This window comes from Rhincodon typus, chromosome 15 (assembly GCF_021869965.1).
Source record: "Rhincodon typus isolate 14 chromosome 15, sRhiTyp1.1, whole genome shotgun sequence".
NCBI classification, from domain to species: domain Eukaryota; kingdom Metazoa; phylum Chordata; class Chondrichthyes; order Orectolobiformes; family Rhincodontidae; genus Rhincodon; species Rhincodon typus.
The window spans coordinates 40,729,672-40,757,273 of NC_063346.1; the positions used below are offsets into that span (position 1 = coordinate 40,729,672).

At 38.1% G+C, this 27,602-nt stretch overlaps 1 protein-coding gene across 1 annotated transcript in view; it reads left to right on the forward strand.

The window, feature by feature from the left end:
- The window catches only part of fto (FTO alpha-ketoglutarate dependent dioxygenase), a 321,431-nt gene that overhangs the window by 18,330 nt on the left and 275,499 nt on the right, over window positions 1–27,602 (forward strand). The window contains exons 5-6 of the mRNA XM_048605987.1: window positions 7,315–7,394; window positions 17,104–17,247. Coding sequence (XP_048461944.1) covers window positions 7,315–7,394; window positions 17,104–17,247 — 224 coding nt within the window. The remainder of the gene's footprint in view (window positions 1–7,314; window positions 7,395–17,103; window positions 17,248–27,602) is intronic.

Here is a 27,602-nt window from a genome sequence, read left to right on the forward strand (position 1 = left end):
TAATAATTTCCAGGGTTCAGTTATCAGGAAATAGTGAAAACTCTTTTTGAACTCATGAGGGATCTTCACAGTGGGAAGTAGTGAAACATATTTTGAAACAAATGTCAACTCTTTAATCAATCACAATTTATGTTTCAGTTTAAAGGGGTAATATTTCTACACAGGTAGACATTTACGTAAAAGTGTATTTATCTTCGTAATAAAACTAGGGGAATGTAATTTGAGGAGATGAGCAAACATTGAGCTTTAACAACCAATTAACCCAACTTGTGGTGTATACAGAATGGCAATTACTAAACCCTCATGTTATAAATCAACTTGTGAAAAACTCAATTTCTCTTATAATTCAAAATAAAGAAACTTTGTTTTAAAAACCTATAGTATTTATTAATTACTTCGAAAACATTACCTTTGTTGTCGTAATTCATGGCTAAGGCCTAGAAAACGTTTTATTGGTCCTTAGCAATTTGTCCTCATAATACTTCACTGTGCAAGATGAAATGTATCTCACAATGTCAAATTTTGGCCTCATTCCAAGCTAATTTTAAATGGTATCCCAATAACATATTTTTATTTTTTGATCAAAATAACCAACCAAATGGAGAAAAGAAATGAAATAAAAACTTCTGCTTTGAAGAGCGAGTATATCAGAAAATATTCTACCTTGATCATAAGAGACAGTTGTCTGTCTCTCTGTTATTGAAATGAACAATTCTAAAACCAGGATTAAACAGTCATTTATACAATGTTAGTGTACAGTAACCACCTTGACTGTTTGACTCTAACCATTTTTGTTGCACATTCTAATTTTTACAACCCCTGACTCAGCCCTCTTTACGGGTTCGTTGATCTTTTCTACGAAGTTTACATGTAGAAAAGGCCAATTTTCTACAGTATTATTTACAGATTGGAAATTAATAGGGGAGACAAAGTGTGAGCTCCTCATTACCTAAATATGTCATGCATCAGTCTGTTCTCAGTGTAAAGTTGTGAAAATGATGTAATTAAGTAGATTGTCAATAGTATAAAAATAGCCAAAACTAGACCATTTCAGAACTGTAATGCAGTGCTGTAATTATGTCTTTGTGTAGGCATATTTAAACAGTGAAGGGATTCATAAGAATTTTTCATTCTTTCATAGTTGGTGAAGAATCAGTAGGAACAATAAGAAATAGCAAGGAAGTTTTATAATCAGGACTGCATGTACTAATAGATTCCTTCATTTTTTTTTTAGACATTCATGTACATATCCATGTATATGGTTACGGGAGCCTTAAGTAGAGAAAATGCACAATATAATTTTCAGTACTCTTCGTAAGAGTCACAAGCGAGGCCAGCATTTGCTGTATATCCCTTTTTGACCTTGAGAAGATGGTGGTGAACCGTTGTCTTGAACTGCTGCAGTCTGTTTGTTGCAAGTATGGTGTCAGGAAAAGATTTCCAGGATTTTGACCCAGGACAGTGAAGAAACTGCAATAAACTTCCAAGGGTGGGTGGTGAGCGACTTGGAGACAGATGTGAAGGTGATGGATTTCCCAAACATTTGGTGCCCTTGTTCTTCCAAGTGATAGAGATCATAGAATCCCTGCAGTGTGGAAACAGGCCCTTTGGCCCAACCAGTCCACATGAACCTCAAAGCATCCCACCCAGACCCACCCCACTATAACCCACCTAATCTACACATCCCTGAACACTGCGGGCAATTTAGCATGGTCAATCCACCTAGGATGCTCATCTTTGGACTGTGGGAGGAAACCGGAGCACCCAGAGGAAACCCACGCAGGCGCGGGGAGAATGTGCAAACTCCACACACAGTTGCCCAAGGGTGGAATCGAACCTGGGTCCCTGGCACTGTGAGGCAGCAGTGCTAACTACTGAGCTACCGTGTCGCCCCAATGGGTTTCAAGATCATGGGTTTGAAGGTGCTGTTGAAGGAGCTTTGATAAATTGCTGTAATTCATTTTGTATGTTATTTATTTGTGGAATGAACTGCCAGAAGAAGTGGTCGATGTGAATACAGCTACAACATGTAAAAGACATTTAGACTGGTACATGAGTAGGAAAGGTTTAGAGGGATGGGGGCCAAATACAGGCAAATGGGACCAGTTTAGTTTGGGAAACCTGGTTGACACGGACAAGTTGGACTGAAAGGTCTTTTTCCATGCTGTATGACTCTATCATGGAAGGATTGAATGTTTTAAATTGCTTTTGATCAAACAGGCTGCTATGACCTCAGTTGAATTGAGCATCTTGAAGACGGTACCATACTCATCTAGGAAATGGAGAATGTTCCATTGTGTTCCTGACTTGTGCCATGTAGATTATAGACCAACTTTGGGGAGTCAGGAGATGTGTTACTCATTGCTCTTATAGGCAGAGTATTTGTATGGCCATTCAAGGTATGTTTATGGTGATGTATGATGATGGTGGAAAATTCAGAGATGGTAATGCCATTGGCTGTCAGGTGGAAATGGCCTGATTCTCTCTTCTGTTATCATCATTGCCTGGCACCAGTGTGATGCAAATGTTACTTGCCACTTATCAGCCCAAGTCGGTATGTTATTTGGGTCTTACTGTATATTGGTACTAACTGTTTCAATATCTGCAAGGTCACAAATATTACCAAGCACTATCTAACCATCAGCAAGTTTCTCTCTCCTGATCTTAATATAGAGGATGTAAGGACTATATATATTTTTATCTGGAAATATAAATTGGAAAATGGAAATTTGAATACTTCTGTGTTGCAGAAAATGAACTTTTTTTTTATCATGTGAAAGAAACCTAGAACTGTGTGAATTTCATTTATTGGTTACGCAAGGTCATGTAATTTTTGGAGAATATGAATTTGATACTTGTGTATCAACTGGCACCAAGTGTCTTTCAGTTAAAAAAGCTGCCTAGCAACAATTTAGCATAAAGTTGAGATTTGTCACAACTGAGAGAAAGGGGCATTTGTACTCAAATCTTCAAAATGCATATAAGCCGAGAGAGAGGATGGCAGAAAAACAGCAGTCTAGACTCCAAAAAGAAGAACTTGTAACTCAGGCAAAAATACATAACCAACTGCTTGGCTACCAGATTGAAGACCACTGTAGTGATAATAGCTTGATATCATCGTCGGAAACCAAACATACTGAGATCACCTCATTCCACACTTGTGGTGTGGATTCATGACCCACAGAATTTGTTCTTAATTGGCTATTTTCCACCCATGATGTTTCTACAGATCTGCCTCTCTTGTCCGTCCTTTTTGTGATTGAATGTTGGGATTTTAAGGGTATGTAGTTTACGTCTGCACGATAATTAATAATCTGTGATTGTACTTGTTGAAGGATAGGGTTGTCATAATAAATATGTTTTGTTTTCTTCCTCATTTTGTGAGACCTGGTGCGAGTTTCTTTTATTTTAATAGTTAAAGTCAGGCAAATTAACCATCTCAATGATTCATTTGGTTATTTATACAATTGTAGTAACTAGTGGAATGGTCAGGCCTAATTACCAGTGCACCCTTATGATCAGAGTTGTGACCACGGAAGATTTTGATTAAACTGTGGAAGACGCTTGGGCCTTAGACACAACCTTCAGGAAATCCGGCAGTGATGTTCTGGAGTTGTGATGATTGACCTCCACCAATCACAACAATCTTCATTTGTGCCAGATATAATTTCCACCAATGGAGAGATTTCCTCCTGATTCCTACGACATCAGTTTTTCTAAGTGTTACAACTTAACTAGATGAGTGTGCTGATAAGCATGCCCCACCTTTCTACAATCCATCCTAAAATGTTTAAAATCCCAATGAGACAACTAAGATAAAGAAGGGTAATATCCAAAACATTGACTGCTCCTTTCCTTCCGATGCTGCGTGGCCTGCTGTGTTCTTCCAGCCTCCTGTCTGTCTACTTTGGATTTCAGCAACTGCAGTTTTTTTGCCTCTAACCAAGTTTTACCACTGCAAAATCTCTTCAGAGAATGCCCACTTTGAAAAAGTTCTCTACCTCCCTCAGATGTGAACTTAGTGAGTCCCTTTCTCACTGCAACACTGCTGTGACCTCTTCAGCTCTTCAACCACGCTAAGTCCTGAAGAAGGATAATACCCGAAGCATTGACTGCTGCTTTCATCCAGATGCTGCTTGGCCTGCTATGTTCTTCAAATCTCTATTTGTCTACCTAAGATAATTAATTTGCCTGACTGATGATATTCAGGACAAAAACACTTCCCACAAGATTTTGTCCATAACAGAAAAATATCTATATATTGTAACACACTTTAACAAAAAATGCTCAAAAATGACAGAATTTTTAATCTGCTACTGTGGAACTTAAATGACACCTCTTCAAAACCTCAAATATGTCATTCATAATTAGGACAGACGAAAGACATGCACAGATATTATGGGTCAAATAGGATATAGGCAAGGTAAACAAATTGCCAAAAATCATAAATTCAGATTTCAAGGATGGGTTAAATTGTCTCAATCCTTTTTATTTTGACAGTTGATATGCTACTGAATGCATGATGATGGGTGTTATTTGATTTGATTGTTGATCATGTGGACTTAAACTTATTTTAAGTTTTCTTGGTTTTTCTGTCTTTTTCCCACATGAAGAGAGGGAGTGAGGAATGGATGTTTTCAGTCTGTTTCTCTCTCTGTTGCCTCGGCATTTACAGATTTTAACACTCTAGTTTAGTCAATCAAAGTATTATCGCAGAATTTTCTAACTCAAAAGGCTGTGTATGCTGCTCAGCCTCAAATTCTCCTCCTTACTGCTTGAAGAAGTAACATTGTAATGCAGAGCTGAAAAATATGCAGTTTTTGATTTTCAAGTTGCAAGACTGTCTTGGTATTTTCATAATGTGACAGTCTAACTTCTATTTCAAGTTATGGTCCCAAAATGAAAAGTGAGGTCTCTCATGTAGGGATCCTTGTGGCTATACTGGGTCAATGCTGACTTGATGTCAAGGATAGTCAGTCTTTTGAGGTCACCTCTTTTGACCCCGTTTGGACCAAGACTATAATGAATTCAGGTGCTCAGTGAAACTGGTGGAGTCCACCTGAGCATCAGTGAGCTGTATATGAATTAAATTGGCTAAGGACTGGTATCTATGATGTTGAGAACCTCAGCAGTTGGCCAGGTGGATCATCCACTCAACATTTCTGCCTGCCTGGTTGAAATACCTTAATCTTGTCTTTTGTATTGATTCACTGGCTTCCCATTATTATGCTTGGGGATATTTGTGGAACTGGCTCCTTTGGTTAGTTGTTTAATTATCCACTACCATTCACAAAAAAAAATGGCAGTCTTTCAGAACATTTATCTGAACCTTGTGGGATAAGTAAGCCCTGTATTTTGTATCAGAGATAGTAGGAACTGCCGATGCTGGAGTCTGAGACAACAAGGTGTGGAGCTGGATGAACACAGCAGGCCAGGCAGCATCAGAGGAGCAGGAAAGCTGACATTTCGGGTCTGGACCCTTCTTCAGAAAATATATTTTGTATGCTGCGTCTGCTGTTTTTCTTGCATGTAGTTCCGCGTTGTAGCTTCACCAGGTTGGTATCTCATTTTTAGGTATGTCTGGTGTTGCTCCTGACATTTTCTTCTGCATTCTTCATTGAATTTTTTACAACTGAAAGTGTAAACAGAAAAGAAAAAAAATACTGTGCATGAATATTGTTATATTTTGTCATTGCATTAAGTGTTTCTCAACAGAAAATTGCTCTGTTACAAATTTTAAGTTTCAGTATTGCTAAAAAGGACATATTTATTTCAAGGTTTTTCATCTTACATTCATGGGGACAATTTTCTAAATTACCAATAAAAGGGAAAGGCAATGTTTATACTGTACGAGAGGAAATTGGTGATTGGTTGGCTAGTGGACACTGGTTAGTGATAATTGTCTGTTAACTGCCTATTGACTCACTGACTGTTAAAGCTTTTTGTTTAGATTTCTAGCTGGGCCGGATAATTCTGATTGGTCAAGACATTACCCTGAGAAATTAAGCTGTGAATGGCTGTCATCCATTTCTCAGGCTCTTGTGGAGCAGTATTAGAGTCCCTATCTCTGAACCAGCAGGCCTGGTTTCAAGTCCCTTATGCTCCAGGGGCAGGTCATAATATATCTAAACAATCTGATTAAACATACCTGTACGTTCTGCAATTTGATGATAATTGATGCAACACCATTGTGTATACATTGTCATGATTCCAGCTAATTTTATGGTTGGTTAAGTCAGATCCCAGACTGAAATCCCATTGGATAGAACTTTTTTGGTCTTAACTAGGTGGTCTTTCACTTAAACAGAAGCACACACTGCTGCAGATTTGATTTTAACAATAAATCTGGATATTATTATGCAATCAAGATAAACCAAACAATTTATATATAACACATTTAAAGATTTCAAATGCCACAGTTATAATACAATTCCATTAGTGCCAACAGCATCCCATTGCAGTACTCAAAGACAAGAGAGAAATCTCTTTTCAGCCCCACATAAAGTTTGACCTTGCTGTGGCGTCAATTCCCAGTTGAATCTGATGACGTCTTTCTTGGCTCATCATAAAATTGAGCTTACACTTTCCAGTTTCATATAATGCTTTCATAGTTTTAACCAAACACTTCTGGTTTGGAATTTTTTAAAAACTAAACTCCTTACGCTAAGATACCCTAATTTTAGCAATTCTAAACTACCTTCTTCTCTTCTCAGGAGCAACTGCTTTACACATCCATCTTCATCGAAGAACCCTGCAAAACAGCCCAACTGGAACGAATAAAAAAACATTTTTTTCCCCTAAACTGTGGCTGTTTTCCCTAAGCCTAGAATCTTTTATTTGAAAACTTTACGCACCAAGTTGTTTACTTGCTTGTAAATTTTACTCTCCCTGTGGAAACAAATTCTTATTCGGCACCAAAACTCTCTTCTCAGATTGTTGTTAAATGATTTTCAAGTTAATCATTAAAATAGAAATCCACATCCTATTAATTCAAAGGTTAAAAATCCGAACTCAAAAATAAGTTATATATATCATACACCCAACAATATGCATAAGCATCTGTTTCGTTTTCTAGGTATTTGTTTTTATCTACCTCTCAAATAATTCTTCTGCTTCTAGTTTTCTATTTATTTTCTCCACCACTGATCCAACAGGTCTTGATGTATAATTTATATTTTTTTATGAATCTAGAAGTGTGACTTTCATGATTAGTTGGCCATCTATTCCCCATTATTTTCAATCTTCAAATATTAACTTTCATTATAATATTTTTATATGGACTGAATATGATTGTGCCTTATAATCTGTTCTTAGATGATTTTAATATGACCCATCAACATTGTGTGCTGTCTGGATTTCAGCCTCGCTTCAGTTCTACCCACAGAGTGGCAGAGGTAAGATTGGATGATACAACATTCTTGGTTTACTTTTGTTCTTTTAGTAAAATGATTTTTTTTTAATTGTTAAGCTGCTGTGCCATATGTAGATTAAATTTTCCATTTGGTGTTTGAAATACTAAAGGCTTTTTATTTTGCTGAACTCTTTTAACCTAATAGAGTAGAAGGCTAAAAATTGAATCAAAGATTATTTTGATCCTTCACTTTGTTCAATATTAATTCGAAAGATATTTCACCAAACAAATTGCACATTAAAAAGTAAGTTTTTGTTAAATCTGCTGACATTGCTTTATCTTGTGCTTTCAGCCAATACTTAAAATACTTTAAGTCTTCACATTGCCTTACTGGTCTGGAGTGTTTCTAGCTGTGGGTAGACTGTCACTGAGACTGCTTACTCCTTATCTCTATGTAAGGCTTTTTGACTCCTTGTGCACTGTAACACTCCTTTGTTTACATCTTTATATAATAGGTTATCAAATACAACTCTCAAGTGTAGTGTGTAAGACCTCTCTGTTTACCTGCTTATTCTAGAACAGTGACTAGTTACTGGTATCTGAGTCATGAGATCACTTACATCACAGAGTGTTGGAGAAACTCAACAAGTTTGTCAGTGTTGATGGAGAGAGAAACAGAGTTAATGTTTTGAGTCCAGTATGACTCTTCTTCAGGCCAAAGTCATACTGGACTTGAAACATTAACTCTGTTTCTCTCTCTACAGTCGCTGCCAGACCTGCTGAGTTTCTCCAGTATTCTCTGTTTATTTCAGATTTCCAGCTTCTGCAGTATTTTGCTTTTGTTTAATCATTTACATAATGATCGTTCACATGAATTTCATTTAATCCTTAATCTATCCTACATTTTTAAAACTATGCAAAATGAAGGTGGAAAATAGAGATACATCAATGACTCATCCATTTTTAGCATGTATAATTAAGATTTCCTTTAAATATATGGCAATTTATGTTACCATCATTTGCTCTGTGACAGCAACAAATAAAATGTTGAATTTTGACTGGCGATTTTTGGTCCCAATGTTTGGGACACTCAAGTATTATCATAAGTCTGAGGCTTAAGTCATTTTGTTAGCCAGACTGAAGACAAAATTCATTGGTTGGCTGTCCATACATTTCTGGCAGAGGTGAACAGCTCACTCAATTTGAGACCAAGACTAGTAATAGGCCTGATATCGATATAAAGCATCTTAAAAAGAAGTGAGCTTTTACTTGATGCAAGTTCTTGTTGAATTTGTGTTACAACAGATCTGAGCACCATTATTTAGTGGATTCATGGTGGATTGCCTTCCTGAATAATACCCCACTAATATTAGGGGAGTTCTGTTTTAAGCAGGTGAGGAGGGATGAAATGGAAATTGTCCCACTCCTTGTTTTGACTGTAGCAGGTTTGTGCTTTAAATTGTTGAGTGGTTGTGCTTAACCAATTCTCTACGTATCCCGAGGAAGAACAGGATAACTTTATTGAATCTATTTTTCCCCGCCTAAGAAAGACTAGGTAATGCAAAATCATTCATAGAGTCACATAGATACATCTGGGCGCATACACGTGCAAGGACAGTTGACTAAGTATGAAGCTTGTCTTGCAGGATTTTACAGTTCACGCAACAACAGAAAGATTAGCTGTTCCTTGCCTGGTCTTGTTGTGGTGAGTCAACATTGTGACATTTCAGTCGCTCTCCTGGATGCAATCGTATGGAGAAGATTTCCGTATTTTAAAAGATCGGTTTGCAGTCGGTTTTCTCTCAGGAGATGAGATCATTCACACTCCTCAGGGATTCCATCGTCTGATTTCATCTCACGTGGTGTAATGTGAAATTGTGTAATTAATCTGTCTGACCATCGTCTATACAGGGTCTCAGAAAGGAAGAGGAAAATTAGAAATTCTTTTTTCAAAAGAAAAACATACCCTCATAACAGTACTTTGACAGACTCTGGTAACATCATACTTCAAAAATGTAATTTAGAATATTTTAGAACAAACACTCCGGGGTTTGGTTATTAAACTTTTGAGTTTGGTTATTTACAGTTCAAGAAGCTGAATTTTTTTTCAAATTCACAATCAAATTCTTGCTAACATGGGTAGCACTGCCTTGAATTAAGATATTTAGCGTCATTCATAAGCCGAGTTGTACAGAATGATTAACCTGGTTTGAAGAAATATTTTAAATCGATAAACATTCAACCCCTGGTCCACCATGAGCTGACTAATCTGAGCTGTGGTGAAAATAGGAGAGCATAGATCGTGGAAAAGGGTGAGAGTGACTGCACTTGATATCAAGGCAGAATGTGACTGAGTGAGGCATCAAGGAGCCTTAGCAAAACAGAAGTCACTGGCACACTGGGAAAACTCTCCACTGCTTGGAGCCGTTCCTCTCACAGAAGAAGATTGTGACTGTTGTCATTTGAGGCCAATCATATCAATCCAAAAGACATCGTTTCAGTGGTTCCTACACTAACGTACTATGACAACTATTTTCAGCTGCTTCTTCACAGACCTTCTGTCCATCAACTGATTAGTATGGGTAATGTTTACTGATGATGTGTAATGGTTAATACCATTCTTCAGAGACTGAAGCATGCAGTGTCCAAATACAGCAAGACTTCGGCAACCTTCAACCTTGCGTGGATAAGTAGGCAAATAACATTTGTGTTATGTAAGTGTCAAGCACTGATGATCTCCACTAAGAGAAAATTTAGCCATCTCCCCATGACATCTATTAGCATTACCATTGCTGATTCTCCTTCTATCAACACATTGTGCAGCTCATTGCTACAACAGGCCTTGGAGGTATTTTTCTTTGAGTGTATTTATAACTGATTCTAAAACTTATTGTGGTTATGTGGTTACCATTGACCGGGAGCTCAACTGGAGCAGCCACATAAATACTGAGGCTACAAGTGCAAGTCAGCGGCTGGAGATTCTGAAACAAACAACTTATGTCCTGACTCCACAAAGCCTGTCCACGATCTACAAGGCACAAACCAGTAGTGTGACAAAATAGTCTGTACTTGCCTGAAGCAACAGTGCTCCAATCGCATTGAAAAAGACTCAATACCATCCACTCATTTGGCACAGTAATTAAATATTATATTTTAAATATTCATTTCTTCCACCAGCAATGCACAATGGCAACAGTGCGTACTATCTGCAAGGTGCACAGCAGCACTAAAGTTCCTTCAGTAGCACCTTCTAAACCACAATCTCTGTCACCCAGAAAGGCAAAGACAACAGATGCATGGCATCCCCACCATTTGCAAGATCCTATTGAAGCCACATCCTGTCCTGACTGACCACTGTTCCTATACTGTCATTGGATCAATATCCTGAAACTCACTTCCTAGTAGCATTGTGGATGTACCTATACCATTTGGATTGTGGAAGTTCAAGAATCTGCTCATTGCAAACTTCTCAAGGTCAATTAATAATGGGCAAATAAATGCTTGCCCAGCCAGTGACACTCTATCTCATAATAATAAAAATAATTTAATAAGTTGTTGAGTGACTAAGCTTTTTATCTGTTGGAATATATTTTAGACTTACAAAATCTGTGGCTAAAGAATTAAAAGTAAAATACTGGAGTGAAGTGTAAATGATTAACATTACTTAACATTTATACTTTTTTAAAGTGATGTTCTTTAAGGAATTTATTTTGGCCAAAACTCTTAGGAGATGTCCTCTGTTCCTCTTTGAATTGTGCTGTATAATCTTCTGAATCCACTTGAGAGGGCAGGCAGTGTGTCTGAAAAGTAGCATTCCCTTGATACGCTGCTGGAGTGCAGGCCAAATTTTGTGCTCAATTTTCTGAATGGAAGAAAGAGAAAGTTTTGTGAACTTGGACACAACTGAAACTAGTCATCTGTTGAATTGAAACATTGGATAATTAAATATATAATTTGAGAATTACAAATTACTGTAACAATGACATTTTGTAATTAAACAAAGAACTGCAGATGCTGGAGGACTGAAATCAACAAAAACAGAAACTGAAGATTCTCAGCAGGTCTGGCAGCAGCTGTGATGAGGAAACATATATTTTGAAACTTGAATCCCCTCAATAAATTTTTGACTCGTGGCTTGGATCTCACATGGTTTAGGTTTGGTGTATTTGGAATGTTGTTTGCTTTTCTACCAACTAGAACTAGTCATCATAAGGAAGCTCAACAGCCTCACATTCATTTTCAGCATGACCTCAAACCAGATTGTGAAATTGCAATTCTTTGACATTCTAAATATATAGCATAAGGTCCATGTGAAATCATAATTATGTGCTATATGCTATTTATGTATTTCTCTTTGTCAGCACTTAAACTCTCTCTTTGGGTTTCTTTTGCCCCAAAAGCTGATCCTGCAGATTTCAATTGGCACACTTCCTGCTATAAGTGAAAGGACAGAAATCTGGAATTGTGAGTTTTCCATGACTGTTATCAAAACTTTAAGGATAACAACAGAAGGTGAAAACTGATCCTGTCAATTCCATTTGTTTTGATTATGCAGGACCTCTATTTATTGGCCCTACAGCATTTCCCAGTTCAGACAGCTGACTTTAAATTGCTGAAAGTCATTTGGGATTTGCTATTCCATTCTGCGCTGCTTTATGAACTTATGTTATTTTCCCACATGGTAAGCAGGATGTCAGATTTTCAAATAATTGCAAATATTTGCATGTGACTTGAAATTATTCTCAATTTGAGAATGAACACTATAAATTTAAACAAAATCTTGAAATGTCAGTAGCATTGGCAAGGCTGGATGTGTTGCACATCTCAAGTTGCCCTGAGAAGGTGACGGTCTGCTATGTTCTTGAACCATAACTGTTTTTCTGGTGATAGTGACCCCAAAGTGCTTTTGATGTAGGGAATTCTAAGACATTGGCCCAATGATTATTAAGGAATGGAAGTATCTACCCAATACAGCATGTGATACAGGGCAGTTGTGATTCCACAGATTTTTGAGTCTTATCATTCTTAATGATGCAGGTGAAGGAGATTCTGTCTGACCTTGGTGAGGTGCAGAAGTGCAATTTTTTTTGCATATGTTACCACAATGAACTTTAGATGGAGAGTTTGATATTAAGTCCAGTGGCCGTGCTTTTTTTTTGGATTCCTTGGTGTTTTTTTCAGATAACTGCTACTTTGCCATTGAGAACAGTTGCTGTCATCTTTCCTGTGCATGTAAACTCTTGCATCTATGTATAAAGCAAAGCTGGGATGAGTTCATTGAGTCATTTTTGTAAAAACCTAACCGAGCATTGGAGAGCAAAGGCTGCTTGATTGTTCTGTTGATAACACGTTTCATCACTTTCCTGATGATTGTGAGGACGTATGAACAGGGAGCATGAATAGGCCATTCAGCCCCTTCAGCATGTTGCAATGATTTTCCAAAAAAAACATTGCTGATCTGATTATAACTTCAAAACAACGTTCTCACTTACTGCTAGTAATCTTTCTCACCCTTGCTTACCAAGAATCTATCAACATCTGCCTTAAAAATATTCAAAGACCCTACTTTCACCATATTTTCTGGAAGAGTTCCAAATGATCGAAAGAGAAAACACTTTGCTTCATCTCTGTTTTAATTGGAAAGCCCCTTATTTTTAAACAGTGACTCCTCGTTTGAGACTCTTCCATAAGAGGAAATATCTCCCCCAATCTACCTTGTCAAAATCCCACAGAATGTTTATGTTTCAATCAAATCTCCACCTACTCTTCTGAACTCCAGCAGGTACAAACCTAGCCCTTTCTGATAAGACCACTTGCCCATACCAGGTTTTGGTCTGGTAAACCTTCTCTGAACTGCTTTTAATGTATTTACATCTTTAGTACTGTACAATGTACTCCAGATGTGTTCTCACTGATTTCGTCTATAAAGTATAATCTCCCTACTTTTATATTCAATTTGTTTTGCAATAAGTAAATAAAGGAGATTACTGATGCAGTGTTGACTAGATCTTTTTTATCCTGATTTTGTGGATAAAATGTGCCCCTTTTTCAGGTAGTTGCTATTAGCATAGTTGTATTGGAACTGCAACTCAGAATTAGCTAGCTCCAGTGTAAAGGTCCTTAGCATCCAATCTGGAATTTTGTTAAAACCTTAATTATGTCAAGTGCACTCAGCTGTTCTTTAATTTCATAAAGAATAAAATGAATAGACAATGGACAGAGGCATAGCAAAATTGCCCATCTTGTACCATTGGCTTGGAAACATTTGCATCTTATCTCTTATAGTTGTTATGGGGAAACCAGAGTTGAAGTTTTAAGGAAGCTAGTGCAAGTGAAATGAGTTAAATGGCAGTGTAACATTCTATGAAACGTGTTTAGAAGGCTGCCATATAATCTTGGAAGTTGATGACTCTTATAATTGCACAAATATTCACTAATGTTTTGCAACATCATCTGAAAGTGTGTAACAATCTCAGATATTGTTTAGATAGTTGGTGCAATTAAATATATTTTGCATCACATTATTGACTTTTGTGTTGTATCTTGTGCTGCTTATGGTGAAAGGGGTTTCTTCAAGATCCATGATGCAGATTCTCATATAAAAACTCTGATAGCCAGACAAGATTTTTTTTTAAAATTGAAAAGAAATAGGCTCTAAATTATGATTTCCAGAGTTCATGACAAGTCATTCAGACATTACCAAAATGGGCTACGAAAACAGCATGACATCCTTTCTTAGCAAATTAAGTACAAAGTGTAAAAGTGCAAGCCAAGTAATGCTCAACGTTTTATACAAGTATAAAAGCCCCACACCTTCAGCATAAATATGAACGTTTCAAGTCCCTTCAGTTAAAGTTCACACAAAAATATAATGAATCTCATTCTGCAATGCAGGTTCCAGTTGACAATGTGTTAAATAGATAAGTTGTTCTATCAACAGCCTGGTAGCTATGGTGTCAGATTAGCAACTCAGATGTTGTGAATTCAGTTCAAAGCATTACAAGTTGTGAAACTTTGATCAATAAATCTGATCGTATGTGACCTGGGCACCAGAAAAACAATTATGAAAGATAAAAACGGTCCTTGAGAACTTTCGTCTCCGACTATATGTTGATTCATAATGCATTTTTAAGTGGCATTAGAGAATAATTACACCCATGTGTGTAAAAATATTTTAAAAATCACATGGGCACAATCCTAGTTTAATGAGGATTTAAGTTATGCTAGCTTGGTTAATCTTGAAAAGTTCCCCTCACTACTGTCTAGGAGCCAGTGTATTGTAACTGATAATGTTGATGAGTAGGTAAGTTGCTTGAACTCACCCTGAACAAACTCTCATTGAAGGCATACCGACACATGATAAGATTGGTAGGTTACTTCCACAATAAAGACATCTTCAATTATGGAGTGTAGTCTCATGGCTCTGGACATTTCTCATTCTTAAATTGTCACCAAGCCAGCAGACCAACCATGGTTCACCACGGAATGTAGAAAACTGTGTCAGGAACAGCATCAGGCATACCTTAGAATGTAGTATGAATCCAGTGAAGTTACTAAACAGCACCACCCTCCATGCAAAACAACAAAAGCAGCTAGATATATAGCTTAAGCAGTCCCACAACCAAAATGTTAGTGGTCCTACTACATTACATTTAAGCATGGCAGGAGATAATTGGGAAAATTCAGGAGGAGATTGAATAAACTGAACTCTGGCAATCAGAGATTTTATATGAGAATCTGCACCACAGATCTTGAAGGAACCTCTTTCAACGTAAGCATCAAGTTAAAAGTTAAAACACTGCCATTTGACTCATTTCACTTGCACTAGCTTCCTTTAAAGTGATGTCTTTGTGGTCCACTTTACGTGTCCTTTCCAAACACCCATTTTGTTTACGTTTTTGTTTCAAATATTTAGCTACTTCCCTTTTAAGTGCAATAATGGATCTTGCATCTTTCATTGTTTCAGGTAAGGCATTTCACATCTGTTCATGATAGGCCGGAGCTTCCGCCTCCAGATTCCGTGAATCGTGAGGACCACTTACTTAGAGTTCTGCACCATAGAGAGCAATTTAACACAGAAGTGCAAGTTTTGGGTTTAATTCAGAAAGAACGCAAGCATATTTGGAAATTGGCTCCAGTTTTCCAACTTCTGGCTTTAACTCAGGTTGGGGTGGTAAACAGTCTTCTCTTAGAAGGAACTTCACTGAAGGAAATATTTTTAAAAAGATGAAAGTCAAGTCATGATAGGAAAATGAGGTGAGGTGTCTGGATGCCTTGCTAAAATAAATTGGTTTTAATAAGGTTTAGAGGCATGTAGGGAAGAGAAGTGGAGCCATGTAGGGAGACCATTCCAGAAACCAGGATCAAAGAGTTGCAGTCTCTTGACTGTTGGGATGAAGGGGAGAGGGGATGTATAGAGACCAAAGTCTGAAAATGAGGCAATGTAAATTTGCTGAGATAAGATGATTTAAAGGTCTGAAGGAGTTTGTTGGAAAGTTTGTTAATTTAAAGTTCATTGTGTTATAATACACAGGTGTTTATTTCACTGCAGCAAGTAATTGGGAAGGCATGTAAAGAACATTGGAGGTATCAAATTTGAAGATGGTGGCAGGAAAGTACATGAAGTTTGGGTGATATTAGAGATGGATGATGTTACAAAAAAGAGATGATGGATAGAATCTATTCAAATTGGACCCTGCACCATACAGAATGCCAAGAATTTGAACAGTTTTAATTTCTGAGAATTGTCAGCAATGTAGACAGAAACAGAGAGGAAATTATTTCAGAGGCTGAAGATGATGGCCTTAGTTTAGTTAAAGAAAATTTGCATTCATGTATGATTTAATGTCAGACATACCAGTGAAAAATATTTCATAACACACCAGTTACATATTTAACAGGATACAGCAGTGGATGAACCAAACTGTTTGTAACATAAAATATTTAGCAGGTTTTCAGTATGAATGATTAAATTGATCAAATTTGCGCATAGCACAATACCTGAGTTATGAAAATAATGCCAGAGTCAATATGATGATGGAGCAAATTACTGCAGATGGTGGAATTTGTACTGAGAACAAAATATGCTGGAAATCACAGCGGGTGAGGCAGCATCCGTGGAGAGAGAGTAAGCTAACGTTTTGAGTCTAGATGACTCTTCATCAGAGTTGGTGGTGAAGGCTGAGGAGGCCAAGTCATTGAGTGTATTTAAGACCGATTCTTGATTAGTGAGGGGATCAAGGGTAATGCGGAGAAGGCAAGAGAATGGGGTTGAGAAACATAGCAGTCATGATTGAATGGCAGAACAGACTCAATGGGCCAAATGGCCTAATTCTGTTCCTGTATCCTATGGTTTATGGTCAAATCCTTCAAATATTGTTTTATGCTAGGGAAATACATCTGACACAAAGACAATTTTGTCATATAGCCAGAAAAAGTACTTTCTTTCTTGTGGATTAACCTCTGATGAAGACTCAAAACATTAGCTTGCTCTGTCTCCACAGATGCTGCTTGGCCCACTGTGATTTCCAGAATTTTTTGTTTTCAATATAGTGTTATTCATGAAAAGGTTTCATGGATTGTAAGTTTTAGTTCTCTGGTTTAGGATTTTTCTTGATGATATATTATGCATATTGTTCATTTTGAAATCTGAATAAAATGACTAAATGAAAAATGAATACTGTATTTAATCTCAGAAATTAGGTTGTATGTGACTACTTAGATGATATACAATCAAACTATATATTTTACAGTGTTCAAGTGGCACATTGGATTATATTTTCGGACGCTGTGACATAGCTATGAAGAATCTGCAAAAGGATCCGTTATCGGGCATTTCCTCCCTGGTTTCTTTGGAGCTTGTTAATGTGAGACAAACAGAAGAAATTCACAATGAGGTATCAGCAGTTCACTGCATATTGGTTTCATCTTTCCATGATTAATCATGTTAATTGCTGATTCCCCCAGAAAGAAACTGAATTGAATTTTTTGTGTTAACTATACTTAGTTGCTTGTCAAATTGCTATATCTCTAAGTCCAGATAACCCACAAGAAAAAATATTTTTCTCAGATTGTAGGACAAGTTTGTCTTTTCAGATGTACTTCCCTAGTAAAAAAATGATATCTGGAGGACTTGACCATCGACTATAAGATATAGGAACAGAATTAGACCATTTGGCCTATCGAGTCTGTTCTGCCATGGCTGATGTGTTTTTCAACCCCATTCTCCTTCCTTCTCCCCATTAACCTTTGATCTCCTTACTAATCTAGAACTGTCTATCTCTATCTTAAATACACTCAATGATTTGGCTTCCTCAGCCTTCTGTGGCAACAAATTCCACAGATTCACTGCCCTCTGGCTGAAGAAATTCTTCTTCATCTCAGTTCTAAAGGGTTGTCCTTTCACTCTGAGGTTATGCCCTTGGGTCCAGTCTCTCATACTAGGATTGAAACATCTTCTCCATGTCCATTCTGTCCAGGCTTCTCAGTATTTTGTAAGTTTCAATGAGATCACCCCTCATCCTTCTGAACTCCATCAAGTACAGACCCAGAGTTCGCAACTGCTCCTCATATGACAAGTTTTTCATCCCCAGGATCATTCTCCTCTGGATCCCTTCCAATGCCAGCATTTCCTTCCTTAGATACAGGGCCCAAAATTGCTCCAAATGCAGTCTGACCAGAGCCTTATACAGCCTCAGCTGTACATCTCTGCTGTGGTATTCTAGCCCTGTATTTTTGTATTGTGAGCAGATTTGGGCACCAGACCTTAGGAAGGATATATTGGTCTTGGGGGGAGTACAACGTAGGTTGATAAGAATGACACCTGGACTTAGGGATTAAGGTATGAGGAGAGATTACATAAATTAGGACATTTTTCTCTGGAATTTAGAAGGTTAAGGGGTGATCGGATCGAAGTCTTCAAGATGTTAACAAGAAAAGATGGAGTAAAGATAAACTTTTGCCATTGGTTGGCGACTTTAGAACTAGGGAGCATAGTCTAAAAATTTGGGCCAGATTGTTCAGGAGAGATGTTTGGAAACACTTCTACACAAAAGTGCTGGTAGGGGTTTGGAACACTTTTCCAAAAATGGCAGTTGAAACTAGATCAGTTGCTAATTTTAAACATTTTTTTGTTAAGTGAAGGTATTAAGGGGTATGGGTCAAAGGCAGGTATATGGAGTTAGACCACAGATCAGCAATGAACTCATAGAATGGTGGAACAGGTTTGAGGGACTAAAGGGCCTACTCCTCTCCATATGTTCCTCCAAAATAATGATGGATTATATTAGTCAAAATGTTGTCCTGTGGAAGAAGTTAAAGGTGTTACAAATATGTTGTTTAATTTAGAAACAAGAGTCCTGATTTTATCTGGGGTGGAAGCAAAGTATGTTGTGGCCACTTCATGTAGCAAATGGTCTGTTCGTGCCACAGTTGCAGGCATTGGAGATGTTAGCTTGCAGATCTAATTTAAATAATTTATTGCTGGAGGTGGCCAGGTGGAAATGGAATTTCCAGTTTGAGACACTTTGGGAAATTTGAGAGGATGATCCTTGGCATGTTGTACGTCCTGAACGTCCAAAAGGACAAAAGCAAAACTTCACTTAAGCTTCATCTGGCTCCAATCCAGCTTGTCTTTAGGTGATCTGTGACTAAAGGATTGAGTGGGGTTTCATCAAGCTTCAATTAAAACTGCATGTGATTCCAAATAAAGACATAGAGCATGATTTTTACATTGTAATTGTACCCCCACTTGTGTAGGATAACTCCTAATTTGCAGAATGTAATTGGAAGTAAAAACAGTAGCCAATTTAAACAGTTCAGTAATGGTACATTTAAGTTCCCAAACTCCATTTCAACATCTCTACATGCACCTGGTATACAGGGTTAAAATTAGGATTAGTACCTTTTAAATTCTGTCTACCAAGATAATTGAGCTGAAGCCTTCTGCCTGTGAAAATTTTTCAATAAATGGCAGATATATTTTACTGCCTACTCTTTTTTAATCTCTTTGCTATAAAAGCTTTTCTATTACTATTGAGATTTCTGATGCTAGTGTAAAACCTAATGAAAGTGTAGTATAATAATTATTGCTGGGAACATGGATATTACGATGTAATTCTCATATTACACCACTGATTTGTGATGGCTATTCTGTGTGTCAAAGTCACTTTGAGTACAGTGTCCGTTGTGACATTAAGCCTTCTCTGATGGAGTCAAGGGCAATCTCTACATAATACCATGGCTGAATAAAAGATTTGTTCATATTTGTTGGATTTATTGCAGCACTGCATACTGTCAGTGAACTGCATTGTCTGAAGGTCTGGAAAACTGTGGAGGAACAGAAAGATTATTATGTGAAGAGAGCAAGAGCCACTGTCATTGTTGCTTGAAATCAAATAGCAGAAGTCCTGTGACAAAGTTAGTAATTGTCATAGATAAGTCACAACATGATAACAATGAACTACCCTGGTGACTGACATCTCCTCTGAGGATCATTTTTTCACTGTGTCCTAGCCACAACTATGATAAAATGACCATTTTTGAACACCTGTGAAACCAAATAATATTGCTGTCTAAAGTGTTCAAGTCCGAACTGCCACATTCACGGCTGTTCAAATCATGAGCTTTATATATGTTGGCTCTCTTTAACTTGAATTGAAGTTGGCCCTTGGACAGTGGTTAGAAATACGACAGAGTGCAGACTTGCACTGAAAGGTCACCAGTTATTTATGCATTGTTGGAAATGACAGATTGGACTGTTTGCTGCCGGTTACCCATGAGATTCACATTTTTGATGCTTGATTTATTGATTTTTGGTGGCTAACTAGGCATTGTCTTAGGTATTTTTTTCCTGGCTTTTCAGTGTGTCCTGCTGATGGGCTTTTCACAGAAAACTCTTTGTCTATGGGAGTGAGCATTGAAAAGCAGCAAGCTGAATCAATTACCTGGCTAGCCTTGAGATAGTTGCAGCAAGGCATACTAACACAATATTACAGAATGTATAAAGTTATCCTTGCAGTTAGCAGGTGATTATATGGTCAGTGATAAGTCGCACTAAAATATATGATCTGGCAGGCTTAATTGATTGAAGGACCTCTGAGCCAGCTGGACCGTGCTTTCTGGTCCTAGCCAACTTACTGCTCGAGGGTATAGCTAAGAGCATGCTAGGTATTGATTTGTTAGTCATCAGATACCACCTTGTGGGTCCTCTGAAAATTGATTGAGTTTAGTCTGTGAGCCATGCAATGGAGCAAAAGCTCAGCTGCTTAAATTGAAAGGGGTTAGTGTAGTTTGACTCTGGGGTCTCTGTTAAGAATATTGGTGTGCAAACAGTCACAGCAAGGGTAATGTATGATTCAGCATGTCAGAATAGAATGCCAATGCCGTTGATAGTTTGCCAGGTACAAAGGAAATTAAATATGGATTACCTGAGCAGGTGGCCTTCACTCACTAGCATTTGTAAGTAATTTACTCAGCATGTCATGCACACTAAATGACAAGCACTATTGTAGCTGACCTTCGATTCCTAGTCCAGTTGAAAAACCTGAGCTTCTTTCTTTAATCAGTGATTACTTCTGTTGAGAGAGTTGTTGGGGGTGTTTAGAAAATTGTGTTGGTATTTACATTTCATGCTGAGAACTCTAATTGGGTGAATAATGTTTACTGTGTATCTATATATAGGCATTTGTAATCTAACATACGACATAATCATGTAGCAAGTGAACAACTCTTTGACAACTGCAAACTGATATCAAAATAGATCAGTCACATTTCAAATGAGTTCATCAATCTCTGTGTTTCAGCCATTAGCCTTTCAAGGGTTATTGGTGCATTTCTGTAGACAATAGTTAACTTCAAAATACATTATGATGACAGACAGAAATTCAAATGCTTAGTTACTGCCACTAAACTGACCTACCAGTATATGTAGAGTCAAGTTCCTTTAATCTGAAGTTACCAACTTCAACCATTTATTTGAATAAATCTTCAGATTGTCTACAGTTTCTGCTGAGATACCAAAACTGATAGAAAGCTATTCAATCTTCTTTCCCTGAGATCCAAAACAAAGGTGCAGCAAATCTTTATCAGAGAGTTCTTCTACATTGACAATGCCTCATGACATTCCTTATTAAGGAATACCTTTAGTAGCAAATGGATAAATCCTATCATGCCTGTTAAGAATTTGGTTTGTGAATCAGCATCAGGAAAATAAATTACATGGACCAAGATGGTACCACAGTACCATACTGCTATCTATCAGTATTGACAACATGACATTGAAGATTATCAGTAAATCCACATATTTAGACTCTGTCATCACTAGCAACTTGACACATGAAAGTGAAATCAACACACACATTGCCGAAGTGCAGTTGTTATGTCCAAGCTGAGGTTGGAACTACAGCAACTTGACTGAAAACTCTGAACTGTGACACTTGCAAGCTTGTATCTTTAGAGCATTCTCAATAGTGGTAAAACCTGGATTCCATATAGTAATTGGGTGAAAAGGCTGAATGTTTCCATCTTTATTGTGTCAGATGATCCTTGTCATGTATGGGCAACAAAGGTCAACGACATAAAGATCCTGGAGCATGCTAATTTGCTTAGCATATATTCATCGCTCAGGCGAGGTTTCCACTGGCATCCATATACCCAAAAACGTTCTACATGGTCTTCATAACCCACTGGGTCTATACTTCCACTATAAGGACAAATGCAATTAAGATATGGCAGAATTTGACATTGACAGCTAGAAGACAGCCACTGTCAGTCATGACCACTGGAATGCTGTCTATTGGGTATGGCATTAGGAAAGGTGATCAGAAAATGAAGTGTTTAGCTGGCTGAGAAGAGGCCCCAGTGAAACAGTGATCAACAAATCATGCACCTTTTCACTGTTTCTCTGCAGCAAGTACAAAAAGACAGATATATAATCGTGGGGCTCCTAAATTCCATCTGGTGATACTTTGCACACAACTGACCACCTCACCATAAACCATCATGTTGCGAGATGCAAGGCTTGCCACCATATATATTTTTTAATATCTTGGAATTTATTCTAATTCCTGAATTCTAACGGTAGAATTGTCAGCTTGTTGGCTGTTTCCTGATTTAAGTGTAACATCTTTTCAGGATTGTGGGTTTCTGTCATGGGTCTTCATGTGACTGAATAGGTCAATTCCCAATCCACAGATCATTAGACATATGGGCATATATCCTTTGAAGTAGTAGGAGCCAGAGCACAGGATTTGCATATTTTTCTTTGCTGTCTGTCTTTCTGCCTGTTCAATATGGTGTTTAGACTTTAAGTTGCAGTCTATTGGTCAATTTATGATCATTTTGGCTGATTTGTTGCTAACTCCTCCCCATCATTAGCGTCAGTGTGGTTGAACTTCATTGAGAGTTTCAGAGTGTCTTTGAAGCCCTTTTTTGTCCTCCCTTGTAGCACAGGCTTTTTGATAACTAAGAGAATAGGTCAAGGTTGGGGAGATGTTTTCAGCTATCTAATCACTGTGTCTGGTCCATATTGTGGCTAATTTTAAAGAGTTTTACTTGAATGAGTGTGGAGCTCTTTTCAAGAATGACACCAGTGCTCATTTGACAGTTATCCCCTTGAATTGGGAGGATGTGATGAAGGCACTGCTGATGGATTTTCCATCTGATGATCCCATCTACACAATATTTACACTGCAGAGGAAAACAGTTAAAGACTGAGCAGTACAATTACTGTTGCGCAATACCCAATATTTTCATTTTCTATTAAATCGAAACCACCACTGGTTTCTATAAAGCAGGATGCTAAGCCTTTTTGATTTTCTAGCCTTGGGACTGCGAACTTTCTTTTGGTTCCTCAGTCACCACCAGAGAAGCCAGATTGGGGCAGAGAGTTTAAGCAGTAGGCCATACTCTTCAATCAGTTATACAGGAGTTCTGAATTAAAGAACAATTAGGTGTCCATCTGCACTATCCTCAAAAACTGGAAGCCAGGAACAGAACAACACACTAATGCTCTGGCTTTTAATGTATCACAAATGGCAGAACATATGGCAGAGTAACTATTTGATTTTTTAAATATATTCCTCCATATATGTAACCAATGGAGAATCACAGGATTTTATTTTGTTGTTGTCATATGTACTGAGATACAGTAAAAAGTATTGTTTTGCATGATAATAAGGCACATCATACCATACATAAGTACATTGAGGTTATAGAACAGAATGCAGAATATAGTGTTACAGCCACAGAAAGTGCAGTGAAAGATCAGTTTTAATATATGAGAAACAAAAACAGAAATTGGTGGAAAAGCTCAGCAGGTCTGGCAGCATCTGTGGAGAGAAAGCAGAGTTAACATTTCAGGTCGAGTGACCGTTCCTCAGAACATAATATATGAGAGGCCCATTCACAAATCTGATGAGTGGGGAAGAAGTTGTTTTTGAATCTGTTGGTAAATGTTTTCAGACTTTTTGAAGTTCTGCCTGATGGAAGAGGGTGAAAGAGAGCATAACTGGGGTGGGAGGGGCCTTTGATTATGTTGGTTGCTTTCCCAAGTGAGAAATGTAGACAGAGTCAATAGAAGGAAGGCTAGTTTGTGTGATGGATTGGGCTGCATTCACAACTCTCTGTAACTTCTTACAGTCTTGGACAGAGTGGTTGCCATACCACATTGTAATATATCTGGCTAGGATGCTTTCTATGGTGCATCTATAAAAATTGGTAAGAGTTATTGTGGACATGTTGAATTTCCTTTGCCTTCTGAGGAAGTAGAGGTGTTGGTGTGCTTTCTTCACCATAGCATTGACGAGGACATATTGAATTCTGAGCATTGTAAGAACAATTTACTTAATCAGATCAAAAAAAGAAATTGCAAATGAGGAGTAATTAATTAACAGGTCAGTGTCACAAATGGAGTAGAGACCAATTGTTAGTACATATCCGTGTAAATGTAGTGTCTGTCTTAAAAACACAGTAAACAGCCCACAAAGCTGATTGTTATAATAATGTAATTGGACAGGGCAGGCGATGGCCTAGTGGTGTTATCACTGGAGTATTAATCCAGAAACCCAGCTAATGTTGTCGGGCAGCACGGTGGCTCAGTGGTTAGCACTGCTGCCTCACAGCACCAGGAACCCGGGTTTGATTCCGCTCTCTGGTGACTGTTTGTGTGGAGTTTGCATGTTCTCCCCATGTCTGCGTGGGTTTCCTCCAGGTGCTCCGGTTTCCTCCCACAGTCAAAAAATGTGCGGGTTAGGTGGATTGGCCATGCTAAATTGCCCATGGTGTTCAGGGATGTGTAGGCTAGGTGGGTTTTAGGGGAATGGGTCTGGGTGGGATGCAGTGAGGTCAGTGTGGACTTGTTGGGCCGAACAGCCTGTTTCCACTCTGTAGAGATTGTATGATGACATAACCTTCTGTAGCCCTCATCCAGGTGCCTTCTGCTAGGTCTGGAATGTTCTTTTTTGTGTTATAATCTACTATAGAAACAATAAACTCCAAGAAAAACTCTTAGACAATAGAATTGCAGGTTACACCCATTTACAAAAAAATGTGTTAATGACTTTCCATTTAAACCCTGCGATTGTTATCTATACTGCATGCCCTTATCTTAATAATATCTGCATCCCTCTGTAGAGAAGATGCAGTGGACTGAATGACCTGTTTCTGCCCCCATGTTTTATGCCATCTCTCTCTCTCTATCTCCCCCCAATACATCTCCCCACCCGCCCAAACGGCATTTGGTTACATATAATTTTGACAATAATTTTGAATCAACAGCCATTTAAGGAGTTAATGCTGTTCCACACAACACCAACTGAATGAACACCTCGAAATGGATCAAACAAAATAAGCCACAAAATTTGGAACAAACGTTCAAAATTTGACAAACACACAAGTATAAGAACCAAACCAAAATAAATTGATTGGAAACCAAAAAGGTAACATTGGATAACTGAAATGTGTTGTAAAACAAAATAAATGACCACAACAAAACATTCTTAATCTAACATTAGCAAGTACCACATTTGATTCAAAGGTGTTTGGAGAATAGAATTGTTTATCTGCTGAAATGTTAGCCATTGTGAGCACAGACCTGTTAAAGGCTGTAGCTAGAGAAGTACAAGTTCTGACAGGGGAAGAAAGAGTGAAACTCTTAAAGTGCTGACCTAGTACTTGGAACTCTGTCCACTATTAGTACAGGTAGATGAGGAATTTGAACCAGAAACTGATAAACATCTCAGAACTCAACTAGAGTTGGAACAACCTAAATATGCTAAAATTTAGGGAAAGAAAAGGTGGTTTTCCAGTTCAGAAAATTGGAAATAGAGTTACAGTTTCAAAGAATGGAAGTTGCTCAGGAAGACTCCCCTCCTCCCAGGAATAGTTCAAATTTCCCTGCCCAGAACAAAGCTTTGAGGTTCTTAAATACACTTAGTTTATACCAAGGTATGAAGAAATATTTTACAAATGCCTTTGAAACAAAATGTGAATATTTCTAATGTTACAGTAAGACAGTTTTGTTACAGTAATTTATTTTGTTTGACAAATTGTTTCGGCATCCAGCATTCCCCTTTTGGTTTCCAGTGAGTTAATTTTGGCTTGTTTCTTATACTTAGACTTTTATCAATTTTGGTTCCTTTGGTCCATTTGTCATATGTTACTATATTTTAAAAGTTAACAGGACAGTTACAATGGCCATAGAAAAATTTGGACCGTCATGACTCAGGATCAGCTAACCAGGAAGGCTCAAGCAGCGTATTCACTGCTGATCGCAAAATGCCAGTTGATTATGAATGATCAAAGTTCCCTGCGTTAGTGCGTACGATTCATTCGAATGTTGTGCTGCCGACCCAACCCAACCAGACCTAATCTCCTTTCCCATGTTGCCAGACATGCCACCCCTTACCCCGCTCTGCTGCTGACACCTCATCCCCTGTTGCCAGATCCGACCCTCAATCCATCCCCGACCGAATTTTTCCAATTCACTCTGCCCCACCCTAAACATTGCATCATTTACCTGGCTCCCTTGCCACCTTGCAGCCTAACACCTTCCCACTTGGCATCCTAATTACCTGGCACCCTACACCCTATCCAGCTGGTACCCTGTTTAACTGGCACCCTACCCCCTCCCCATCTCAAATCTGATACTCTGGCAGACTAACTCCTCCCCAGCTGGCACCCTACGTACCTGGTTCCCTACTTATCAGACACCGTATGCCCTATCCGTCTGGCATTCTACCTTCTCAGCACCTTAACTTCACACTTACTTACATTATACATTTAATATTGGACAACAGCTGGCCAAGTGGCTGACTGGACCTTTAAATATCAGAATGTGCAAGCTGGGAAGAGCTGGATAAAAAGGGAGCCATATTGAGTCTACTATTCATTGAGATAGTGACTGATCTAATAACTCTCAACTCCTTTCAATTTGATACCATCTTTCACTCCCTTGATTAACTTGTGGTCAGTTTATCCCCTTCCTGGAATCCTCCTTCCTCATTGGGATAAACCCTTTCTCTGAGTTATGACTATTTTCTTAAATGCCTGCCATTGTTCATCGATTGTCCTTTCTGCTAAACATTTTTCCCACTCCACTCAAGCTAACTCTGCCCTCATTCCTTTGTAGTTACCCGTATTTAAGTTTAGCAAAGTTGTTTCTAATTCAGGTTTTCCATACTCAAACTGAATGCTAAATTTGACCACATTATGGTCACTATTTCCTGAATATTTAGTTCCCAGCTTTGAGCTCCTTGTAAATATTTCTCTGTGATAGCTAAAAGATTATATTTATGAACTTCTATTTGTGCCATCAATTTATTTCTTTTGTTCTGAATACTACAAATGTTTAAGCAAAAAGGCATTAATTTCTCCTTTTTATCATATCCCCGCTCGTTTTTATTCTATTTGCTGCTTTCTTTATGTTTGTGTACTCCATACTTCCCTGTCCTACAGTGGGTGTGATTTCCCAAATAGCTGCTCTGCAGCTTCTTTTGCTTTGTCAGCCTATGTATCACCTATCCAGAACCCTCCACCCCCTAATTTATTTAAAGCCCTCTGTACAGTCCTACCTCTTTGATTCACCAGGACACTGATTCCAATTTGATTCCAGTGAAGTCCATCCCAGCAGAACAGCATCCTTCTACCTCAGTACTACTGCCAGTGATCCTTGAACTGAAGCCCATTCCTCCCACACTAACCTTATAGCCATGCATTTAACTAATTGACATTATTTACCCTTAGTGGATGATCC